This window comes from Electrophorus electricus, chromosome 15 (genome assembly GCF_013358815.1).
Source record: "Electrophorus electricus isolate fEleEle1 chromosome 15, fEleEle1.pri, whole genome shotgun sequence".
NCBI lineage: Eukaryota > Metazoa > Chordata > Actinopteri > Gymnotiformes > Gymnotidae > Electrophorus > Electrophorus electricus.
In genome coordinates, this window is record NC_049549.1 from 5,821,135 (window position 1) to 5,844,265 (window position 23,131).

At 39.6% G+C, this 23,131-nt stretch overlaps 3 protein-coding genes across 8 annotated transcripts in view; all 3 read right to left on the minus strand.

Moving 5' to 3' along the window:
* Positions 1 to 3,592: 3,592 nt before the first annotated feature.
* Positions 3,593 to 15,717, minus strand: mknk2a (MAPK interacting serine/threonine kinase 2a). Of its 4 annotated transcripts, none has more exons than XM_027027652.2 (14): positions 15,550 to 15,717; positions 14,700 to 14,836; positions 14,459 to 14,549; positions 14,167 to 14,268; positions 13,691 to 13,788; positions 11,743 to 11,822; positions 11,575 to 11,648; positions 11,038 to 11,142; positions 10,748 to 10,803; positions 10,446 to 10,541; positions 7,003 to 7,197; positions 6,193 to 6,357; positions 5,953 to 5,993; positions 3,593 to 5,713 (listed from the first exon to the last, which is right to left on the minus strand). In XM_027027652.2, exons 2-14 carry the CDS (start codon positions 14,748 to 14,750, stop codon positions 5,404 to 5,406), a joined length of 1,464 nt encoding a protein of 487 aa, XP_026883453.1. In that variant the 5' UTR covers positions 14,751 to 14,836; positions 15,550 to 15,717; the 3' UTR covers positions 3,593 to 5,403. The 4 variants fall into 4 exon arrangements, with proteins under 4 accessions (XP_026883453.1, XP_026883444.1, XP_026883460.1 ...); XM_027027643.2 differs by having other exon boundaries at positions 15,500 to 15,717; XM_027027659.2 differs by lacking the exon at positions 15,550 to 15,717 and adding an exon at positions 15,221 to 15,291.
* A 1,642-nt stretch (positions 15,718 to 17,359) lies between these two features.
* Positions 17,360 to 19,832, minus strand: LOC113588555 (multimerin-2-like). 2 transcript variants are annotated; one of them, XM_027027801.2, is made up of 7 exons: positions 19,778 to 19,832; positions 19,462 to 19,556; positions 19,163 to 19,310; positions 18,566 to 18,655; positions 18,223 to 18,303; positions 17,963 to 18,103; positions 17,360 to 17,803 (listed from the first exon to the last, which is right to left on the minus strand). In XM_027027801.2, the coding sequence occupies exons 2-7, from the start codon at positions 19,525 to 19,527 to the stop codon at positions 17,505 to 17,507; spliced, it is 825 nt and encodes a 274-aa protein (XP_026883602.1). In that variant the 5' UTR covers positions 19,528 to 19,556; positions 19,778 to 19,832; the 3' UTR covers positions 17,360 to 17,504. The 2 variants fall into 2 exon arrangements, with proteins under 2 accessions (XP_026883602.1, XP_026883606.1); XM_027027805.2 differs by having other exon boundaries at positions 19,765 to 19,793.
* A 1,194-nt stretch (positions 19,833 to 21,026) lies between these two features.
* The window catches only part of LOC113587747 (telomerase protein component 1-like), a 37,924-nt gene continuing 35,819 nt past the window's right edge, over positions 21,027 to 23,131 (minus strand). For both annotated transcript variants that reach the window (XM_027026582.2, XM_027026590.2), the window contains exons 54-56: positions 22,296 to 22,378; positions 21,878 to 21,982; positions 21,027 to 21,739 (exon numbers count right to left, since the gene is read on the minus strand). In XM_027026582.2, the coding sequence (XP_026882383.2) occupies positions 21,620 to 21,739; positions 21,878 to 21,982; positions 22,296 to 22,378 (308 nt within the window). In that variant the 3' untranslated portion in view covers positions 21,027 to 21,619. The remainder of the gene's footprint in view (positions 21,740 to 21,877; positions 21,983 to 22,295; positions 22,379 to 23,131) is intronic.

A 23,131-nucleotide genomic window follows, 5' to 3' on the forward strand; every position in this document is an offset into this window, starting at 1 on the left:
TGGAATTCATTTACAGTCTGTTCTTTTGTATAGATTGTCATTTTTCCTCAGTTTCCCCAGTGCAAACTTCAATCAAGCCATTACCCCATGAGCTACCCTCTTCATGTGAGCAGTTTTTCTCAGATTTTCTTCAGTAGAATAAATGCATAATGTTCATGCATAATACATAAACAGACTGGAAAATGTTGCTATAAAGTCAGTTACATTACTCAAATATGTTATTTGGGTTTTATATATATAATTTATTAGTTCTTCTGTAATGAAATCAATTTGTATTGCTCTAATATGCTGTAATAATCTTTCTTTGAATGAGTTGCATTTGAATCTGTTCCTGCTTAATATATTGTTGTGCCCCCTGTAGCTCAGCTGGTGGCTCCATTGTTCTAATAATACTGAGGTCTTGGGTTCAGTTCCCTGGGAAGATGTGTACTCTTTGACTGATGAATATTTAAGTTACTCTGGATATGAGCATCTGCTGTAAATGTCATCCAATTGTAGGTAGACCCAGTTTGGGGAGTAACGTATTTGAACAAATACTCTGCTTTTTTTGAAGTAGAGATGAAATGTTTTCCTCCCAAAAGACTTTGGTATTCATTGTTCAAACCCTTTGTTTGGTGGATGGCTCGATGGTTTCTTTAAGGAGCAGAACTACCACATTATTATGTTCTTGTGGGTTACTAGGGGTTTGCAGGTGGGGCTCTGAAAGATGATTTAATCAAATACTGGATTTTTAGCATCTCATCTGAGAGTGACTATGACTATTGTTATAAATTCTTTATAATCCTCACATCTAATTGCAGTACCTTGCATAATTATTCACTGTCCTTGAACATTTTCACATTTTGTTGTTACATCCTTGAATAATTGATATTAACCTAACTGGAATTATGTCCATAGTACTGTAGTCCATAATACATCTTGTCCTGAAGGTTACCAGACCTTTTGAGGCAAAATTCTAAAAATAAAAAATAAAAAAAGGGGGGGGGGGTCAAAATTGTAAAATAGTATTGATAAGGGTGTGCTTCTGAAAAAAAAAAATCCAAAGTTTGAACATTCCACAGTGCACCATTAAATTCATTGGTAAGAAATGCAAAGAATATGGAACAATCACAACTCTGCCTGGACAAAGCCAAGAAGCCAAAGGTCACTCTGAAAGAGCTGGAGAGAGAATATATATATATATTATATATATATATACACACACATCTATATATATCTATATATATATATATATATATATATATATATATATACACACACACACACATATCTATATATACACATACATACATACATACATACATACACACACACACCCAACAGTGATCATTCCAAATCCAAACACAAGGAAGTCAGTGACACTACAACAAAATGTACTGAATTCCTACTCTTCTTTGGCCTCTCAGTATACTTACAAATTGACTCATTATATATATATATATATATTTATTTTTTTTTTGTCTTTTTAGGGATCTCAAAGAAAATACTGATATGGTATTTGTTGTGCAAGACGGGAGTGTTTCTCATTGGCTTTGTGGTTGCTGTCTTAAAAATCACCTGTCAGGTGCTGTGAATTGCATTTCATGCCCTCCATCTTGACCTGGAGCTGCACAACAGTCTTTTTAGAACACCAATTATTTAGGCTGAGATCAGCTGCTGCCTCTGACACTTAAGTTGGGAAATGCTTTATCTTAATAAACAAATAAACAGCAATTACTGATGTAGACCTTTCTTTTGTAGGATAAGGTATGATAAGGGAAAACAGTTATGGACAGTGTTGCAACAAATGGAAAGAGCAAATGGAAAGTGTCAACCATTTTTTAAACCAGGTTTACCTCAGTTTGGAATCACACAACAGATCAAAATACTTACTAGTTAAAATAAATTATAATCTTACAATAATTTAACAAGCTGAAATCTGATTTGGGTTTTTCCAGTGTGGTCATGAATGACAAACATTTCTGCAGGTCTGCAGGAAGTGGTTTTGCTTCATTCTATGACCTGCTTGAGGCAGGTATTTTTGTGATTTCAGATAGACTCCTTACCTGTCCACAATTAAAAAATGAAACTGCATATTAACATTTGAATGAATTCTTGACTATTTTTAAAGTGTATGTGGTAGGAAGAGAATTCTCATCCTATCAAGTCTCAAATGGTTATATTGCTCAAAAAGGGCAATGTAGCAACGGGAGAAATAAGAGGTGACTGCACTGCCCCCTTTTAACACTAGAGAGAGTAAGAAGTCGGTCAAAAAGCATTCAGCACATCTTCCATATATATTCAACACATATTACATGTTGTAGATGTGTGTGTGTGTTTTAAACACATTTTACTAAATCAGCTATACATGTATGTATAACCAAAAAGACAATTAACATGCACTTACAGAAAACTGTGCATGCATACTCAGCCGAGATCAGTTCTACAGCTGTGAAGGGGGGAATTAATGCTGTTATTCACACTACCATCATTCTTTTTATAACTGATAAATCCATTATCTACAGCAAGGTTTCCATTTATTTATTTGACATGGTAAGAATTATAGAACTTGTGCAAAATCTTTAACCCTTATTGTAATATGACTCATTTTTGCCTTCATTCATTCTGAATGCAAATTTAAATGGGATCTAGATTCATAGTTAACTGATACACACATTCATGCTATTCCAAACTACTTTCTTTTGGGAGATAGGACTAATATATGGAAAATATCTGCATTTAAAGCAATAGGGTGCAGGAATGTTGTTCAAACACACCTTTTTATCCGATAAGGTTAGTTAGTTTGCTTGGTTGAAGCTTGCCAATAGACATGTGATTAAAGACATGCACTTTTTAGTTCATTAAATCTTTGCCTTGTTATAAGGCAGTTTGAAGGCAGCACAAAATGTATAAATACACTCATAACCTCAATATACTATAAACGCCAGTGAAGCATACATATTACAAATATTTAAAACGCACCTCATCTTCCTTAAGCACACAGCTTTTAATTAAATTAATTAGGTTGTACCGATTCCCTTTTTATCTAGCACTGAACTCAAATAGCCTTTGGTGTAAATAAATTATTCAAGGTTTAAAGCAAGGTACTTGGATCTGCTAATTGATGAACAGTTTGAATTCATAATATAGCGCATGCACACACGAAGTACTGCAGGACTAAATTGTAAAGGATTGGCCACAGGGAGCATATGAGAAGTTAACACCACACATCTTACATTTGGGAAAAAAAAACACACACACCCCCCATATAGGATTTGCCAAACATTAACTGGGTAGTCTGAGAGTCCTTCCAGTAAACTGTAAACTTTGCTTTTTCTTCAGTACTACTACAAAATTGATGGCTTCTAAAATCCAAAGCAAAACAGTTAAACTCTGTACATTTTTCATGCTCTTTATTTGGGGCTCCACAACTCAAAAGCAAAATAAACAACCAATGTTTTAGGGGGAGAAAAAAAAAGCACTACAAAAAAAGTGGTCCCTGAAATATGAGTGTGGCTACCAAAGTGAGCATGAACAGGTTCAATTCAGCAAGAGAGCAAAGTTACATACACCACACCGCCCCGCCCCCCCCCCCCCCCCCCACCCGCCCCAGGCCAGTTCCTCAAAAACCATGAGGACAACCATTTATGCATAAGAGTCTTATTATAAGACAAAATGCTTAATAAAATGGAACATCTGTTAAAACATCACAAGGCAGCAGTAAGTGCAGTGGCACAGCCCTTCAAGAGGCAGAGGAGCCTTCAGGGCCTCCACAGGCCAAGTGCTGACATTTTCATCAGGCTGGTCAGCCAGTGTCAGGCTGTGCAACGTTTGATGCTCAGTGTTTTCTGGATCATCATCATCATCATCATCATCATCAAACAAGATAAAATGTAAAAGCATTGTCAAACATTAAGATATATGCAGACATCTCAACTATGCAAAGTAAACAAAAACAAGCGTTCTGTTCAAACTGTCCTCGCTCAAAAGTACTTACACTCTGAAGAAAACAGCAAAAAATGTAAAAACCATAACATTTTAGGCTCTTTGCCCCCACATGTCCAATAAACTGAACCATTTAAAAACAAATAAAAGATAAACATATAAACAGAAATGCTGGTGAAGACAGGAGTAAGGAAGAGAGAACACACACCATGGGCACAAATATGGGTGTTCATCTATGCAGAAAACATTAACTGAGTTTTGGCTTTAAAAATCACTCTCTCAAACACCATATTCAAAGTGCTCAAATACAAACAGGTAATGGAGTCCAGAATGAAATCCCATGGTGTTAAGCATTTTAATTATTGCAGTATTCAACTTGGTCAATGTCAATTAAAACAGTGACATGCAGACTTTCTGCTTAGTGTGCCAATTGTGTTGCTTGGTATAAGCTGCAGCTCATTTCAAAAGGAAATCAATGTGCATTATTGCTGGAGCGCTCCCCAACTCCTTCATGTATGTGCATTTCAATCACTGAATGCTTAATAATGACTGATCTGCAAAAGAAACTGAAGGGAAGGTTAATCTAAAATTAAAGGCAGCCCAGCAGAGGGGTAAAGATCCAATCATGCAATCAGTGCCCACAGTGGTCTGGCTAGACCAGAAGTCAGGGGAGTACCTTTTTGTCCAGCCTTTTTGAAAGCAGCAAACACAAAAAGAGCAACAATTGGACTTTGAAACCCAAAGAAACTACACAAAAACAAAAGTTGTGCTCCAAATGTCATAATTCCTCCATACACCTTAAATCTGGATTTAGCTCCTCTTAGAGGCCCTGAGGCAGCAATTGAAAACATGGCAGTATCTGCTGCAATGACGGACACTTGATTCATATGCAACATGTAAATTAAAAAACCCATAAGATGCTATAAAAGATACAATTTGTACCATCTTCCCTGGATAACCATTTACCTGGATAACAGATTTCAGTTTTCCATTTCAAAAACATCAAAAAAAGAAGTGATTAACTTGACCAATGTGGTCGGCCTGCATCCCTGTCTAGGGAAGAACAAATAAGATACAGGTCTCAAAGGTCGCATAAGCACAACAGTTCTGCTGGGCAGACATAGAATCCAGTCAAACACACAAGGAAGCAGTGCTACATGTGCACCTTTGGTTTCTCAGCATGTTTCTGAAGCTTTTTGTCTTTAACAGACTTCAAGAACCCAGACTCCAACATCGTCAGACAGGTTCACTCCCGTCTCATTCCAAGACTGACACTACCACAGCAGTCCGAGATCTATGCTTTGGGTAAGTATTACAACTATCTAGGTCCCTCTGGCCATGAGCTTCCAATATCCCCACCTCTGCTACGATGCAACTAAGCCTGAAGGTTTAACTGACTGCCAGCTGGAGTGTCCAGTAATGGCTTTGCACATGAAGGGGTGGGATGTGTGTGTGCATGTTTATAGTGGGACGTGGTGGTCAGGCACAGTCTCCCACGACAACCAGTGGAGCGAGGAGCTGCTGCAGCTCGGTGGCACACACAGGACCCCGGGGCTGGCTGTTCGTCCGACGCTGCTGGGCCAGCCGTGACTTGGAGAGCACCAACAGAGGAATGGAGCTGAGGCTCCCAGGGAGGAGCAGGGGAGAGAAGGGGGAGGAAGAGGGGGAAGGTGAAGAGGACAGGCCCGCCTTGTCTTCCTGCGCCGTGCTTTCGTCCTGCTCGCCCAGCTGCCTGTTCATGGCCACTGCCTGACTAGCGAAGAACGTCAGGTCCTGGGCACTACCACCCCTGAGAGGGGGAATGAGAGACAGTCAGGAGTGCAGACAGCAACAAGGTCACACAAACACTTCAACCAAAAATAGCAATGGGAGGAGGAACAAAGGGTGAAGGTTAGTGAACACTGCTTGCCCCTCATCCTTTTCTAGCCAAAACTACAATTTGTAGGTGAAGAAGTCCTACTGCAGGACTCCTCTGTTACTTTTAAGTCAAAAGCATAGAAGTGGTTTGTAATAATCAGCTGTTCTCACCTTTGGTGCCGGATGGATGTCATCACTGCATTTGAAGCAGACTGATGGGGGCGGGGGGCGCGCACAAACAACAAAAACAAAAGCCATCGATCATCAGTTTGCTACTACAGCAACTCAACGTTTGTCTTCTAAAAAAAAAAAAAAAAGGCCAGTGGCTAAATTGAACAATAGCCAACCATCAAGCTAGAACCTACCAGCCAAGCCAAAATGCATGGCTTGAAGTGGTACACAGACACTTACCCCTTGTACCCATGGGTGCTGCAGCACCTGTGCTGCACTCAGCCGACTCTTGGCATCCCGCACCAACAGCTTGGAAATCAGATCTTTGGCTGCAGGGGAGATGTGAGCCCAGTCTTTCTCTGGAAACTCATACTTTCCTTCCTGAATGCTATCAAATAGCATGTGCTGTATAGATGAAGATAAAGAAGTGATCAGGTTCTTGGGATACTCTGTGTCTGTATTAATTGTGGAGCTGGTGAATATTCTGGTAATTATAATCTCCAGTATCTCTTGGGGTTAAAGGTGTGTCCAAACAACGGCACAACCTCAGTGTCAAGTTGCTTCTTTAAGGCATCGGGTGCTGTTCAAGTATTCAGAAGCCAGGAACTGCAAGCATGATGTGCAACTGTGCCATGCAAGACGATTCAAAAGAGAAGGAATGCAATGCTTTTGTAATTAAGCAAGAACTTAGTGCTGAATGATGGTTATTATTGAGGAGAAGACCCCAAGTTCTATAGAGCTGAGAAGTCACACATCTCTGATGTCTATAACAGAGTATATAATCTCTATAACAGTGATGCCCACTACTGGTCAAGAGGAACAGACTCCAGCATAGATTGGCGATTTTGAAGATAAGACACCCTGAAATGTTAGAACAGGGTTGAGCCAGGGGTTGGGGGTGGACTATGCAGCACTAATGGCTGCCAGGACCAGTTGTTTGGCTGCCTTTAGATCAAGTACATGAAAGTAAGTGTGTGTGTGTGTGTGTGTGTGTGTGTGTGTGTGTGTGTGTGTCTCTTCCCCACCCCACCCCCCCTTCTCTTCACACACCTGACAGGCGTAGCAGGGCTCTCCCCAGTCCCAGCCGCAGTCAGTCCCGCAGTGGCCCACAAAGGGTGGGTATCCACTCAGCATGATGTAAAGGATGACCCCCAGGCTCCAGAGGTCACAGCGCTTGTCGTAGATGCTGGCCTCCTCACTGAAGGCCTCTACAACCTCAGGGGCCATGTACTCAGCTGAGCCACACTGCAGAAGCACCAGACACCAGCAAGTTAAAATGCTTTGCTAGTAGCTCTCAGCACCACAAGAGCACAGTGCTGAACAATTAAAAGCAATACTTAGTTCAGGGCACTGAGTGGCACTCAACAGGGCTGGTCACAAAGCATTTGCTCCAAAACTCAACTCTGTTAGGATGACATCAGCAATGATGAATCTATCAGCATTCCAGCATGAATGGAAACCACACTAAAGGATGAGTATTAAAGTGATAAAAGTGCTAACTGACCCACTTTAGTTGAACATTTGAAACAACTATCAAACATTTGAAACAACCATCAAATCATGACACGAATCTGCAAATCCTAAAGCACTTTGCAAGAACACTGAATGTGCACTGAAATTAGAAATAGGACTTCCAATTGACCTTCAACACATATGCTCGAGTGTATATGTATCTAGTGCACACTAGCCAACCTTGTTCTCATGAGACACCAAAGTCGTCTATGACAGAGCAACACTTAGTTTAATAAACCTGCACACTGACAAAGCCCGTTATCTGTGCAGATAAAACATGCCTGCAGTACAGAGCACATTTGTTTACATCCAAGGTAAATCGAACACCCAAGATCAGTTCCCCGATTTTCAAAAATGGACACATGGACCTGTGACTCATGCCAGGTGGCAAGGCGTCATAACAGCAAAGCTTGTGTTTCAGCATGGCATATTTAAAACAGACAGACAGACACACAAGATCTGAACCTGAAAAAGAAGCCTAAAAAACAAAAAGACACCACACCAACCCAAGCTAAAAAGCCCAATCTGAGGCTGTAGTCTGTGTCAAGAATATTGCCTGGTTTGCAGCTTTTGCGATACCTTATTCGTCAGCCACTCAGCACTTGCTGCCCATTTATTGCCAGCTAGGTTGGGTGCTCAAATCCGGTCCACCCCCAGTTGTAGCAACAGCCAAAGTGTCGCTGCCATCCTAGCTCACCCGCATGGCCTCCATGCATCATGTGGGATGCAGGCCAAAAGGCCACTGGATTGGGGGGGGAGGATTTGAGCCTCTCTGAGGAGATAAACAAGCCCCAACCCTAGCAGAGTGGGTTGCATAACATGAACACGCACGTATTTGGCTTTTCGGATGAGCGCATTAATACTGCGGGTGCAGAGCAGTGGGTAACTATGTTGGTCAGCAATAGCACACAAGACACAGCAGTGGCCTAATTATAAGGAGTTCTGAATGTTACACGAGCGCTCCTTGAGTTGACATGAGCGTTGGGAGTTGGTTGGCACTGCACAGGGCCAACAGAAGTGGAGCGTCTCAACAGCATGGAGCAGCCTCCACAAAATCAGACTGCTTCCAAGATAACACCTCAAACTTGCAAAATATCCCGAGCCTTCATCCAGACTAGATTCAAAAGATGTGTGAGCAGTACCAAAAATGCATGGTGATGGCTGAAGTACAAGCTGACCAAGGTCAGAGGTTGACAGACAGGTGTTAGTCCTAGGAGTGCATTGCTAAAGAAAACAGCTGCTAATTATGGAAACTAGATCACGCCATCCCTGAACCACTCTGACCAGCAGACACAAAAATTGGCTGGCATGCAAACATTGGCTTGGGAAGGCCAAAGAAACGTCCTTTAAATTAGGTGGCAAAATGAACAACGAATTTAATCAAAAAGGACAGACAAGCAACTAAAACTTTGCACTTCACAGGAGGAACAAGTCTGGCAAAAGCCAACATGGCTAGCATTCTTAGCATTTTCCAGTTCCTACTAGTCAGCCATTAGTTTTCAATAAGTAACCAGCAGCATTTTAGTGCAATATGCTGCAGTAAGCAAAGTCAATGACCTGAACCGCACCATGCAACACACCCCCAGACTGTGCCTTTATAGACAAATGGCACCTGTAGCTGGCTACCTCCAAGTGTGTAGACAGTCTCATGTACAAAAGGCTAATGGTGCAGATAAAGCCATTACATCCTGAGAAGCCACAGCTCCTGGTACCAGAAGTCAGTGTCGCACTCTGCTGCTGGTTGCTGTAAAGGCAGGAACCAGTGAGACAATCAGCATACTAACCAGGGACTTTCCTAAGTTCGTTTTTATGTAAAGAATGCTCAAGGTAGCCAAGTGCTAGCAGGACAGAGGAGAAATTATAAGCCAAGATGTGGTCTGTGTGGTAAGTTCCACTGATGGACAAACTAGTGTTTCTAAGGAAAGAGGTGTAATTGTTGGCTTTCTTGAATCTGCACTCTCCAGTCCAAGGAAAAAAAAGTTTTGTGGCACGAACTTAAGATTATGGGCCACACACAAGAGGTGAGTAAGAGGCACAGGCTTTCGAATAGTCTGTGTGACTTCACTCCCAAAGTACAGTTGCTACAGGCCAAGAAAGGGAGGTTTCAATGTTTGCAAAAAAAAAATTAAAAATTAAAAATGCAGGTCCTTAACACCACCAGAAAACTGTCCCCCCCCCCCCCTTATAGCCTTTAACCATTTACTAATAGGTCAGCAAAAAGTGTTTTGAATGTCCTTCCCCACCAAGTCAGACTACAGAAAAACAAGATGACAACTTATTAGCATCAAGTTTAAATCTCCATAACCCTCTTCCTTGTTGGCCTGCAGGATTTCACAGCAACAGTGCTGCAAGTGAGACATAAAACCTGTCAGGTGGTGAGTTACTAGCACCCGCGGAGATCACTGTAGAGAAGACTGAAATGGGACAATAAGGGAATTTCCCTTAGGGGCAGCTGTTTGAGTGCATGCATTCCAACAAATGTACTTAGAATGGGGAGAGATGGGGGTGGAGGCAGGGGGGAGGTTAATGCATCAACCAGCTGTCTCAGAAGGGGGGGGGGGGGGGGGGGGGGGGGGGGGGGGGGGGGGAGAAAAGCAAAAGCCTCTCTCCTGCAACACCCTGTTATTCTGTTTCAACAATATGCACTGAAATCTAGAACAGTAATCCACCCACATTACTTACAGTCTAGTGTCTAACCTCTTGTCCTGTGTTTAACTGGACACTGAAGAGTATAAAGTGGCATAGATTATCGTATAGTATACAGTTGTACTGTTCTCTGTATTTCTTGTATTTGTCTGGCTGCACTGTTGTATAGTGCTGCTTAATTTCAAATGTATCCTGGGAAATATTTCATTCCTCACGCATCTGTAGTAAGAAGGAATGACGTTTTCTGACTTTGCTTCAGCAATACTGCAACGGAGCAACAAGACTACAAACAAGCATGCAGTGCAAGCTGCTCCTCTACTCTACATGGGCCTCACTGGAGTCAGGAGGCCGGGAGTGGAGATGGGTGAGCGGTCGTCGTTCAGTTTGATCCCACTGCCCAGGTCAAAGTCGCAGATCTTCACTGGAGAAATCTGGACGGACACACGGACACGGGGGTTTGTCGAGAGAACTTCCAGTAGTTATACATCAATATGCTTTCATGTCACAAAAGACTTGTATATCCATTTCACAGACCATGACAAATGTTATTACAGCCAATGGGCTTTGTAATCTGGTCAGTAATATAGCCAGATATGAAGTGTTTGTCCCTCAGTGGGTACCACACCCACACACTCACCCTGTCACTGTGCTCACAAAGGATGTTCTCTGGCTTAAGGTCCCGATGCGCCATTCCTAGATTGCAATGACATGTGTCTAGATTACAACAGGCAACAAATGCACATTGTTACAGGCTAGAAGAACCCGTCCAACTGGGCCCAGTCCCGTTTCAGAGCCTCCTCCCTTTACCTTGACACCTCTGCTTCAGATAACCCATCATGCAGATGAGCCATCTTTTCTTTCTAAGAATAATGTGTTAAAGTTGACTGGGCCTCTGGTGTGAAACAAAAAAAGTCAGGGCTGGTTCACCTTTGCTGTGTAGGAAGTCCAGAGCACTGGCGATGTCCTGTACCACGATGCTAGCTTCCTGTTCACCGAAATGCTGTCTCCTGTGAATGTGCGTCAACACAGAACCTACCACAGAACACACGCAGTGGAATTAGAAAAACAGCTTCAAATGTACCACAAAGAAAAAAAAAAGATTAAAAGGACAAAGAGCTGATTTATTTACAGAATGGACTGCATTTTTGAGCTAGATTTAACCAGTTTTATGAATCTAGCTAATGAATGTCATTACAAAATAAGCTTCTACATGTTCATTCAAAGTACTGTGCAACCTATTTATCCTCTTTAATAAAATGCTCCCAGACCTTGCTTCTTTTTCAAGCGTTAAGGTTAAATCATAAATTCACATTTAGCTTGACGCCACTTAAAAGAGTAAACAGAAATCTATAAAGGAAATATTTGAGGGGTTTTTTTTATTATTAAAGCTGAAACAAGAATAATAAGTAATAGAATAACCGTTTCAGCTCTAGGCTAAAATCAGAATAAAGACAACTGACTAACCTCCTCTCAATTTCTCAAACACCAAGTAGAATTTCTCATCTTCTTCAAAGAACTCAACCAGTTCCAGAATATTTCTATGCAAAGAAAAAGTCATTTGGTCAACCTTCATTACTGGTTGTAACAAATAATATTAAGCCTGCATCATATTGTCATGCAGGATCGCCATACCTATGGCCTTGGCACTGATAAAGCATCTCCACTTCTCTAAACACCCGGCTCCGGCTGTGCCCTGGCCTCTTCTCTATGATCTGGGAAACATCAGACACAGACAGAAATTTGAACTCTCCAGGTTCTTACATTCAAGGTCAGAACACACTGCTTCCATTTTCATGGTCAGAAATGGTATTAAAAATAGCTTTAATGCAAGCACAAGAAAAGGGCCATTAAGCCACTGGTTTTCTTCTATACTGTGAAACAACAACCTCAACACAAGGGCCAGGGCTCTCAGACCAGCCCATACACAGTAGCACTGCATTCTCCATAGTTAATAGTGTTGAGGAGAGACCGACAGCAAGAGACAAACATACAGCTACCCCCACTCATTGTGGCCTGCCCAGCAAGTACACAATACAGGGTGCAGGAAATAGCACAAAGACAGTATGCCACCAGTCACCCACAAACCAAGTGGACAGACCAGTGAATCAGCAAGCTACACACCCACACAACACAAGTTCTTAGTCAGCCAGCATGTCCAGCACCACACAAGTAACACAGTGGGACCATGTTCAGATCCAGACTCACGGAGCCTGTTCCAATCATTATCATATCAAACTCTTATTGTCTGGTTTTCTTTCAACTGGTGGGAGACACCAGAGGTACAAGGCTTCCTTTTATTTACTTAGACAAGATGTTTTCTCATAAATGTGTCTAATGACATGGCAGAAGAGCCCAGGCAGAACATGAGCAAAGACTGAGCGAAAAATGCAGAATGAGAAGCAGGGGGAGAATCGAGAGCTAGTAAGGCATAAGTGAGCCATTATAAAACAAATGAATAAAGAAGAAATGAAGCACTCCACTATCAAGGCTGTTATGGTCAATTTCACACAGAGCTCAAACCCAAACCAAAACAGTGCACTACCCTGCTGCCCACCCCATTTCAGCATTAGCTTTGGGCATATACTCAAAAATAAAAACCTGCAATAAAGGCTGGGGTATTATTTGCCACTCTAGACAGTTCTACTGCCTGGGCCTCAACCACATGCTTCTTCAAACATGTGAACATCTACACATAAATCAGCTGACAGCACATGTCTCTGCAATGCACTCATACGAGTTCAGGATTTTTAGAAAATAGACAGAAGGAATGCTGAGCAACTATTGTTTTCAATTCCTTGCCCCAATTGGGAAGGAGTTGGCATTATTTACATTTCACGCCAACACACCAGGAAAGCAGTCCTGCTCCTAGCTTCTCTTGTCATCACAGTCTAGCTTTGTGGCATGCAGAGTGGCACACTGTTCCTGCTACTGAAAGCTAAAAACAAAGCAGATTCAAAAAGGAGACCCATGAAAAAACACCCACTGCCCAACCACCAACATTCTGAGTGGCTTAACCAACTACAAATGGTCACCAATTAAAAGAAGGTGGCACTGCGCATGCCTACCTGCAGCTTCACAGATGAAACTCGGAAGAACAGAGTGTAGTACACAATGGGATAATGTATAAAACTGACTACTATACAGAACACAAAAGAATCAAGCCATCTTATCTAAGCCTACCAGCTATGCAGCACTGTGTGCAACAGTAACATATTCCTACATCTGAGCCCACCCAGAAGTTGTGCAATTGGCAATGGAACTTTATGCAACCAGTAATAACTCCATAGGGCCATTTTCTTTTACGCACACCAGCCAGAGCACTCAACTCCCTATCCAAAGCTTACAGAAATTAACGCACCAATGATTCTAACCTACAAAACTGATTTGGCTTTGGAGGAAACATTTACAAAACTGCAATAGGCAGCCTCTGGAGTAAGCTTATAATCTGCCACTGAGGAGTCAGCTTTTAGCCAACATGACCTGGCCTTTCCTTGCACAAGAGAAACCATGGGAAACAGCAGCACACCAGAGTTGGACACATCAAGTTGAATTCTAAAAGAGCAACAGTGCTTATGCTCACCTTAACCGCATATTCTTTGCCGGTGACCAGATTGGTGCACGCCTGCACAACTGCATAAGCTCCTTCTCCAAGAACCTCATCATGTATCCTGTAAACATCTGCAAAGCATTGAAATGTTTTTTAGGATGCTTGTTTTACACCAGTAGCCTTAATCTCCTAACTAACAACAGTGGAAACAGCTAGTATTGTGCCAATTATCCCAATAACCCCATAATTTAAGTCCATTTTTGTGGACAAACTACCAAACCCTGCCTAGGCTAAAACACTGAGCTTCATTTATGAACATGTTAACAATGGAAACTGAATCAGGCATCAAATGTTTTGACTTTACATGCAAAAATGTCAGTTTTCCCTGTATAACGATATATTGAAAAGCAATAGCCAGATCACACTGACTCGTCATTGCCCATGACGAAATGACGCACATGACCTAGAGTCCTTCGAGTACATCTACAAGCAAATAAGAGGCAGCGTGCCTTCAAAGCGTCCCGTGAAGCTATCCGTGGCTCTGCACCTTTTTTTCTTCTTGTTTCTCTTCTTGGCGTTTGGGATGTCTATAGGTTGGCTGGACGACATATCTTAAGAAAAGCAGGAAGAAAAGGGTCCAAGCCAACACAGAACTTTGCCCATCACAGACAGATAATAGATGCTCTCCTTTGGAAAGGTTACTTTAGGGGGCTGTTGGGAGACTGGCATGACAGGATTTAACACATTACAGGCTAACTGAATGAGCAACAGAGAAAAAAACCAACAAGAACAAATTCTCACCAGGTCTTGGTGGGCAACTTAAATCAAATAAATCTTTGCGCAGATGGGACTCCCTTTTGATGAATTTATCCATCTCAAAATGGTTTTCACTCTGGAAAAGGTGAACATAAGAGGATGTTTGTTGTTTTCCAATGTTCACACATTTTGTGTGATAACTGACATCTGTCTGGTACTTTGCAAATAAAGATTCCGACTCCATAATTTCTGTTGACAATGTAAACTAAAAACTAATCTTACCAACCTTAAGAGTGTTGTGGAATCCCATGATTTCTGTTGTTTTGTTTTGCACCATTTTAAATCTGCTGATCTTAGTGTTGCTGTTCGGCTGGTTGAACAGTAGCTCCTCAATCAGATTCAGCAGTGAGTCACCAAAGTGGCCTATCAAATGATAAATCAGAAGTTCAGACTTGGTGTAGACTCCAGTTAACCCATACAAGTGTGTAACACACGGTGAACGGCATTTATAAAAAATATATATATACTCTAATCCTAAAAAAACACTCGTTTTTTATATTTCCTTTTTATTACACATTTTTTTTCCGCCGAGATTGTTAATGGGCATAGCAAAAATGCCATTCATTCTGAATTTAACCGCCCAGTTTAAATAATCACAACGGGCTAACGCTAGCTAGGTTAGATAACCTAGGTTAAATAAAGTTAAATCTGTAACAATTCCACCAGAGGTTTCGTAATATTAGACAATTAGCTAGTTAGAAGGCTGGCTAGCTAACTAGCTAAGAAACCGATATTCTGAAATGTTACCATGGGTTGAGCAGAATTTACGCTACAGGAAAGGATATCAAAACACTCAAAATCGCTGCTACTAGCCTAAATCAGTTACTCCCGGCTACAAGAAAGCGGATCACTAGTCAGATAGCGATAGCGTAGCTAACGTTAGCCATACATTCGAGTATGATGCGACCAAAAAACTAGCTAGGTTAGCTAGTTTGTTAAAACCAGCTAAGCACCATCAACGTACATGTAATTCCCAATCATTAAAAAGTTGTCACAGCCAATTTACTGAGTATTTCGACCTCTTACCCCGTTAACCAGCCACGAAGTTGCAGCGTTCAGGCGTTGCACCCACCTACCGTCGGTCAATAACTGCCTCTTAAGTGTTGCTTTGCTAAAACAATTGCAGGTTAGTGTGGCTGTTGCAGCGTCTTAGAATATATAACATATGGTTGGACAACTCAGCTGTTGGGGCGGAGAGTTTATTTTATACAGCATAGTGTAGAGGACGTTGACACACCATAGACTCTGCTTAACCAGCGTAGGGGAACGTGCTGCACGTAGTCGTCCTTGCACGTATCACAGGGAATATCACCAGCACCCACCGTACAATAGTTTTTCATTATGGTTATCTAATTATCTAATGTTCATGCAGATTGTATTCAGGTAAGTTGTAGTAGTTGTTTATCATATAGTTATAACAGCGGTAACCCATCAATCGGATGTGCAAGGTAATAGATTTTATTCTTTGGAACATCTAAAACCACGTCGGGAACAAACTTATTGTATCGCACATACATGCGCAGCGTAGGCAGTGATAGTAAAAGGAGGAATTGTGCATGTTGTGAGCCACAAAAAAATAAGCAAACGTCCAGATAGATAGATGGATAGATAGGTAGATGGATAGATAGATGAGGACTTTGGTAAAATCTGGCAACCCACTCGTACCACCTTCATATATTTATAGGACGGAGCGCACATATCTATCAGTACTGGATGGAGGGACTCCGATGCATTGAAACCTATATGATCAGTGGTCATACGCCACCATTAACGTGAAATACGTAATTAGTAAATACGACGCTAACTCACGACCAGTAACATATATGAAGATGCAGAGTAGTTCCAAACTTAATGGCTTCTTTTTTAGACCTATAAGACATGTTTGCTTTAAACCTTTTTACTGCTAGCCTATTAAATGTAGTGAAAGAAATATTTAATAATAATGCGATAGACATTGTACCACTTTTAGTCAGAAACAGCTGAGGAGACCTAGTGCAGTCAACTAGTTATCTACAGAGCCTTGCAAACGTTTTCACCCAGGTTTTTTTTTTAAATTGCAAACCAATATGCTCTTAGAATAAGTTTTTAATGTTAAAAATCATTATTTGTTAGCATATCTTTAAAAAAAACAAAACTGAAAAATACTAAAAATGCTGCTTGCATAAATATCCAGACTAGTGCTTGGTAAAGCCACCAAGTTTGTCGAAAATGTCTAAGAGCTTTGCACACTGGGAATGCTTCTTGCCTGCTCTTCCTGGTAGATTTACTCCAGGCCGTTCAAGTTTGTTGGATAGTGCCACAGATTTTCAACTGACTTGAGAACCAGACTATTATTTGGCCACTGTAAAACATTCACCTTTCTGGTGTTCAACCATTCATGTTGCTTTGGCCTTGTGCTTGGGATTATTGTCTTGCTGAAAGATGAATTTTAATCTTTGGCCAAAAACCTCAGTTGTTGTCTCATCTGACCATAGAACATTTCCTCACATTTTAGCTGGGTCACTCTCATGCCTTCTGGCAAACTCCACCCATGCTAGTACTTTTTTTCTCTTTCAGTAATGGCTCTTTTCTAGCAACCCTCAGATACAGGTTAGCAGTATGCAGAGCTCTTGATATCAACTGATGAACCTTCACTCGTTTCACTCACTAAACTCTGTAGCTCCAGAAAAGTGATCATTAACCTCTCTGTGGCCTAGAAAACACATTGCTTCAAAACTCAGTGTCAGAGCAATAAGGGGGCTTATAAAGGATGGCCTTGTTTGTGCAGTGTCTGGGAGCTATGATGCAGCTTCTATTACCACACAGTTGATCCAACAGTACTTACTTGACTACCCCCCCCCCCCCCCCTCCCATTAGTGTCTATTACATGAGATTTATAGCTTTGTTAAAATAACATTTTATTATGTACAGGTCACATCAATTGTTGCGACGGAATATGAGAACAAGCAAAAAAAAAAAAAAAAGAAGAACAGCAAATGCCATTAGATATTTAAAGGAATTGCCAATATTATAAAGAAAGGTAGAGTGAAGTTCACATTTCAAAAAGCAGATGACCACTGAAAGTGTTGCGTCTGTTCCCATCTGTGTAGATTATGCGGTTATCCAAGAGATGCAGGTACACCTTGTCTCCCTTCTCCAGTAGGATGGATGCTGAATTACCTGCAGTGTCCTCTGTGTCCACTCCTGGGGCATTGTCAGTCGCAGTGACCACATGCTTGTCATTTTTCAACAGTTCCACACCAGTTGCATACTGTTTGGTCGAACTGGAAATTGGGTTGAAGACCACAAAGCTAAAGTAATAGACTCCCCTCACTGGTGCGGTGAAAATGCCTGTAGAAGATACATTTCATATTTCATTGTTTTAAGAAGACATACAAAATGTATTTCAAACAAAAATATAGTAAAACAAAACAGCACAGAACTGAGACGTTCTGATTAGAACAAAGAAATGGGTGTTTGCATAAATGTAGTGGTACAGGGTTATAGTACCTGTATTTGGGTCATATGCGTTGCCAATGTTTGTGATAGCATTCTGGTATGCCAGATTGAGCCCCGTTTTGTATGGTCCCATGAATCTAAAAGCATTATTAAGTTTGGATAATGTGGCTGAGAATGCCACTTTGGGGGGTTCTAGGAAAAAAGAAAATGAATAATAACAAGAAGTTAAAAAAAAAAAAAAAAAAACAAGCTCCACATAAATGTGTGAGTATAGCTTTTTGATTTGACATGACTTTGAATGAGCCACCTACCTTTCATTTTCTGCAGATTTTTCACTTGTTCTTCAACCCTCTGTACATTTTGTTTTATGTCATCTGTTTTCATATTGATCTCTAGTTTATGAAATTAGCATAAGTCCATAAAACACCACTCATGTCTCAGTATATAATTTCTTTAAAATGTATAAATGATATTTATCATAGAAACCAATGGAATATTTCAAAAGATTTATGTATAAATCATACATGAAACAAATGATTCAGTATTTGTCAGCAATCTAACTATGAATTTTATCATCACAGGGTCATCCGTTGTTCAGTATTTCCCTAGAATACAGTGTCATGAATATTTTACTGTTTCTACACATCTACCTACCACTGTTGCTTTCGCTCAGTTTTTGCACCTTTTGGGCAACCAATTCTAAGGATTTCTTTGAGGCAGAAGCTTCCACTGCAGTATTCAAGGCTTAGCAGTAACAAAGAAGACAGAAAAGGTCACTGACAGGTTCATAACACAAATCTTTATAGATTAAATATAGACATAAACATTACTTAATGCTGGTGGAGCCAAAGCCCCATTGATACACAAACAAATTAGCAATCCAGAACTAACGATTTATATTTATATATATATATATATATATATATATATATATATATATATATATATATATAGTTATATATATAGTTATAGTTATATATATATATAGTTATATATATATAGTTATTTATATATATATATATATATATATATATATATATATATATATATATATAGTTATTTATATATATATATATATAGTTATTTATATATATATATATATATATATATATATATATATATATATATATATATATATATATATATAACAAATTAGCAATCCAGAACTATATAACTAATATATATATATATATATATTAGTCCCACACTAGTCATAATCCATGCTCGGGAAACTGTCTACAGATGTTTTACCTGTATTTTCTGATTTGACACTGCTCAGCTCTGCTTTAACAAACTGTAACTCTTGAATGACATCCAGCAGGGTCTGTGCCACTATTTCAATCTCTGTAAGGTCATCAGCAGCATTTTCTTCCATTGACGGTTTCATGGCAAGTTTCTCCTGTAATCATGTTTGTCTTTAATGGGAAACCACTTTTTTACACTATTAATCATCTACCAAGTTACATTTACATTTTTACCTACTTATATTTAATGGTGACAAATTGTCAAAATCTTCAGGTAGTAATTGAATGATGACTGTAAATATTTACCAGGGTTAGTGATCCCAACAAAAAACCCAGTATAATAATAGACTGCAGTGTGGTCTTCACGGTCATCGTTCACAAAGTGTAGTAGTTTCTGCTCTCTGTGCAATGAACAAATAAAGTTTCCAAAAATTTACAAATTTCAAGTTGTCAATGCTGTTGATTTTGTTTAATAAAATTGTTAATGAAATGTATAAAACAGCTTTATGTACTTGACAAATAGCATTAGCCAAGCACACCCATCAGTAAATTATATTTAGAATTTCAAATAGAATAAGAAAAAGCTTTACAAGTGGAGTTAAAGAATACATTTAAGTCTTGCCTTCAAAATGTCCGAAAAATGAAACGTAAAAAGGTTCCTTTATTAAAGCTTATTTAAACAGTCAGTACAAGTCAGCATAAACTTTTTCCTTCCTGTTTTTAGTGTTTCATCATGTTATTCTATTTCAACATATTAGATTTCCACAAGTGCAAATTTACTCAAAGCTAATTAAGATATCTAACTCAAACTAAACAGTGAACAACTTTAATTTTAGCTAAATGCTTTGTACTACAAGTGGAGATATATGAGTGTACACTGAATGTTTTCTTTACAAAACAACAACAACAATAATAATAAATGTTCATAGTTTGAGGTCTTGCACTTCAGGTTCATTGCTGGTTTTGATCATATTTAAATTTTAGCTTCTCATTTTTTTCAAAGCCCTCTCCATCTCACTCCGCTATGAGCACATTATTTTAACCATTATGAAGCTATCTATGTATTCTTCAAAGAAGAAAGAAGTTCTAAGAATGGGTATTTAGCCTTTGTTCTGGTCAGTATGTTTTCCTTATGTGTTCCTTTTACCACTATTCTTCAGTTTTACACAGCTAAAATATTGTTGACCCATTCTGCAGGTTATCAGACCTTGTGACCTCTTTTACAGCAATTCATGATAAACCCTTTAAATTGGAAGCTTTGTGGTTTCCTTTGCAGTGAACTACTTGTAAGAGACAACGATTTTGGAAGACAGAACATTGCATTAATTGTAACTCATGGCAACAAATATGCTCATTTTATGATTAGATAAAAATTGAAAGATTTTGTGAAGAGGGGTATTGGGTCCAGAAAGATAGAGTGGCCCATATATTTACAAACCAACTTAGTGCTGTTCTGGGATCTGTTTCCTGTCTTAGTTACTTATTTATTTACTGTCAGAAAGAACTCCTAAATGACCACTCTGAGAAGGTTTTTTTTTTTTTTTAATGGACCAGTGAGCGCTACCTTGTGAAAAGACATATAATCAGACTGGACATGTTGGGGAACACAAGTGAGCTTTCAAAAGAAAGTGTTATGGTCAAGAATAGATTCGATATGCCTGTGTCCACCATGTAAACATACAAACATGGACTGAACTTTTCCCCTGTAACTGAGTTCCCAAGAAAACAAGAAGAATAACACAAGATGATTTTTCTGTTCACCATGTGTGTAAAACATGTCCCATTACTGAGTATATTCATCCTTGCAAGACCTATAGTGAAAAGGCTGAGAATTATTGAAAATAAAAAACAAGGGAACTGAAGGAGAATAATGAGGGGGTGGAAGGAGTTTATGAACCTGTCAAAAGGACATAGGTTTATCATGTTTCTTATTAAGCAGTACTTGCTATACAACTGTTTAAGCAATTAAGATTTCCGTTCAACCTGGTAACATGAGATTTACATTATTGAGGTCTTGGGTAATTAATAATCTGTGTTTTTTTGTCAGTCTTTAATGTACTTTTCAATTAAGCAAATGTTACACATTTTATTATCCAAGGAAATGCATGTACTTTTATTTCCTTATTCAACAGTGCATATGCAAAATCAAAAACAGAGAAAATCGACTAGTGTCATGTTTTAAATTTGTAGAGGTACACTACAGAGAGGAGCTCCAAAGTACATATACTATTACCGTTTAAGAATTATTCTATAAACCAAGAATGCATCAAAACAAAGAACATGATTGCTGAAGCCCATTGCTGAAGCCCACTTTAGAATTACAAGGTTTTTTAAAAATGTGTGTAACCAGAACAGTAATAATGAGCATTTAAATGTAGTTATGATGCTCCACTGTACTATCCATAGCTCTGAGTGATAAATCAAAGTTTGTCTTTTGACAAAGGGTAGAGTGGGGAGGATTTAATCATCCAGTCCAGGACAGGAAGTAGAGTTTCCCCAGTGCATCCCCGCACACCAACTGACTGGGGTCGTTTGGGTTAACCTCTAGCACCTCCACCGCAGCCGCACACACAAACAGTCCCACCTGTACGAGAAAAGACCGAATGACAGATCAGATGCAAGGAAGGACAGATCACTACAATCTAGAATGCTCTTGCGCACACACACACACACCTTATGCATTAGTGAGGAAAACACATTCAGTGCATAGTCTATAGTTCACCTGTTTCTTTGTGTTTCTGTCCCACAGTTTGATCGTCCTATCATAAGAGGCGGTGATGATGGTGCTGTCTGTGAGGCGCAATACACTGATTCTATCACTGTGAACCTACAGGGGTTAGACCAGAGCACCAGTATTTGCCATCGCTAGCCAATGTCTTCAGTGTACCAAACCACAATGTGAACATCCACCATAGCCACTGTTTTTACCATGCCAGGCTAATTGTGTTAAATTCCATCAGTGGCTTTTTCCTTTATAAACACCACACTAAGTAAAAACAATATCTATAGCAGGTCTAAATTATTACATTATGAATAGGATAAGTGTTTTGCCAGGGTCAGGTTAAACATGCATGTTCCTTCCCAACTGGGTTGTGACAAGATTCATAAAGAAACAAGCACACCACCACACACACACTCACCGGCTTTCTTGGACTCAACAACAACTGGTTTGGTGGCTGGTTGAACCACATGTTCCCCTTACAATCCCCACATACAATAAACTCTGTGGATAAAGATCAGCACAAGCTTCAAGCATGGCAGTCTTTAAACATGAGTATACAAGCAAGGTATAATCATGTTTCAAGATTTTTGCCTTTGAACTTCAAAATAAGGTTTCATTTTCATTGTATGTGTTAAAAAATCTTCAGAAGTAAATGAAGGGCAGAGTAGACCAAGGTAGTTTCAGTAGAGTAACAAGTGTTATGTGTTGGAAAGTATTACTTGTAAACATTCTAAGGGTTATGACATTCATTTGAATTTGTTTTTTAAATAAATACCAACACAGGCTATAGCGGTCAAGTAGTGAAACATATTTGTTTCTTTTAAATTTTTAAAAGATTCAGAATTGTGCAAGTACAACAAAACTGTGTAATTGTAAAAGCAATGAAAAACAAATTTTTAATTTATTTATTATTAGCTATATTCATTTAAGAACACCTTTCTCGATAGTTCTTCCTGATGCGACATGCTATTACATTAGTAATTTCTTTAAATTATAGCTATCTTATAGCAGATGTTTTGAGTGTTGGGGCAGCAAATTTGGGTTGTGTCATAGCTTATGTGCTGGACCAAATTAATTGTGCTCCTTTTGGTTGCTGCTGACTTTCAACATGCCTTACACTTTATGTTAATTTATTTTCACTTCTGACTTTTCAATTCTATACTTGTCACAGTTTGTACCTTTTTATTTTAGTTTCTTTTCTGTTTCTGCCCTTGTTTTGTATATTCCCACTCCTCAGCCTTTGCACCTCACCTG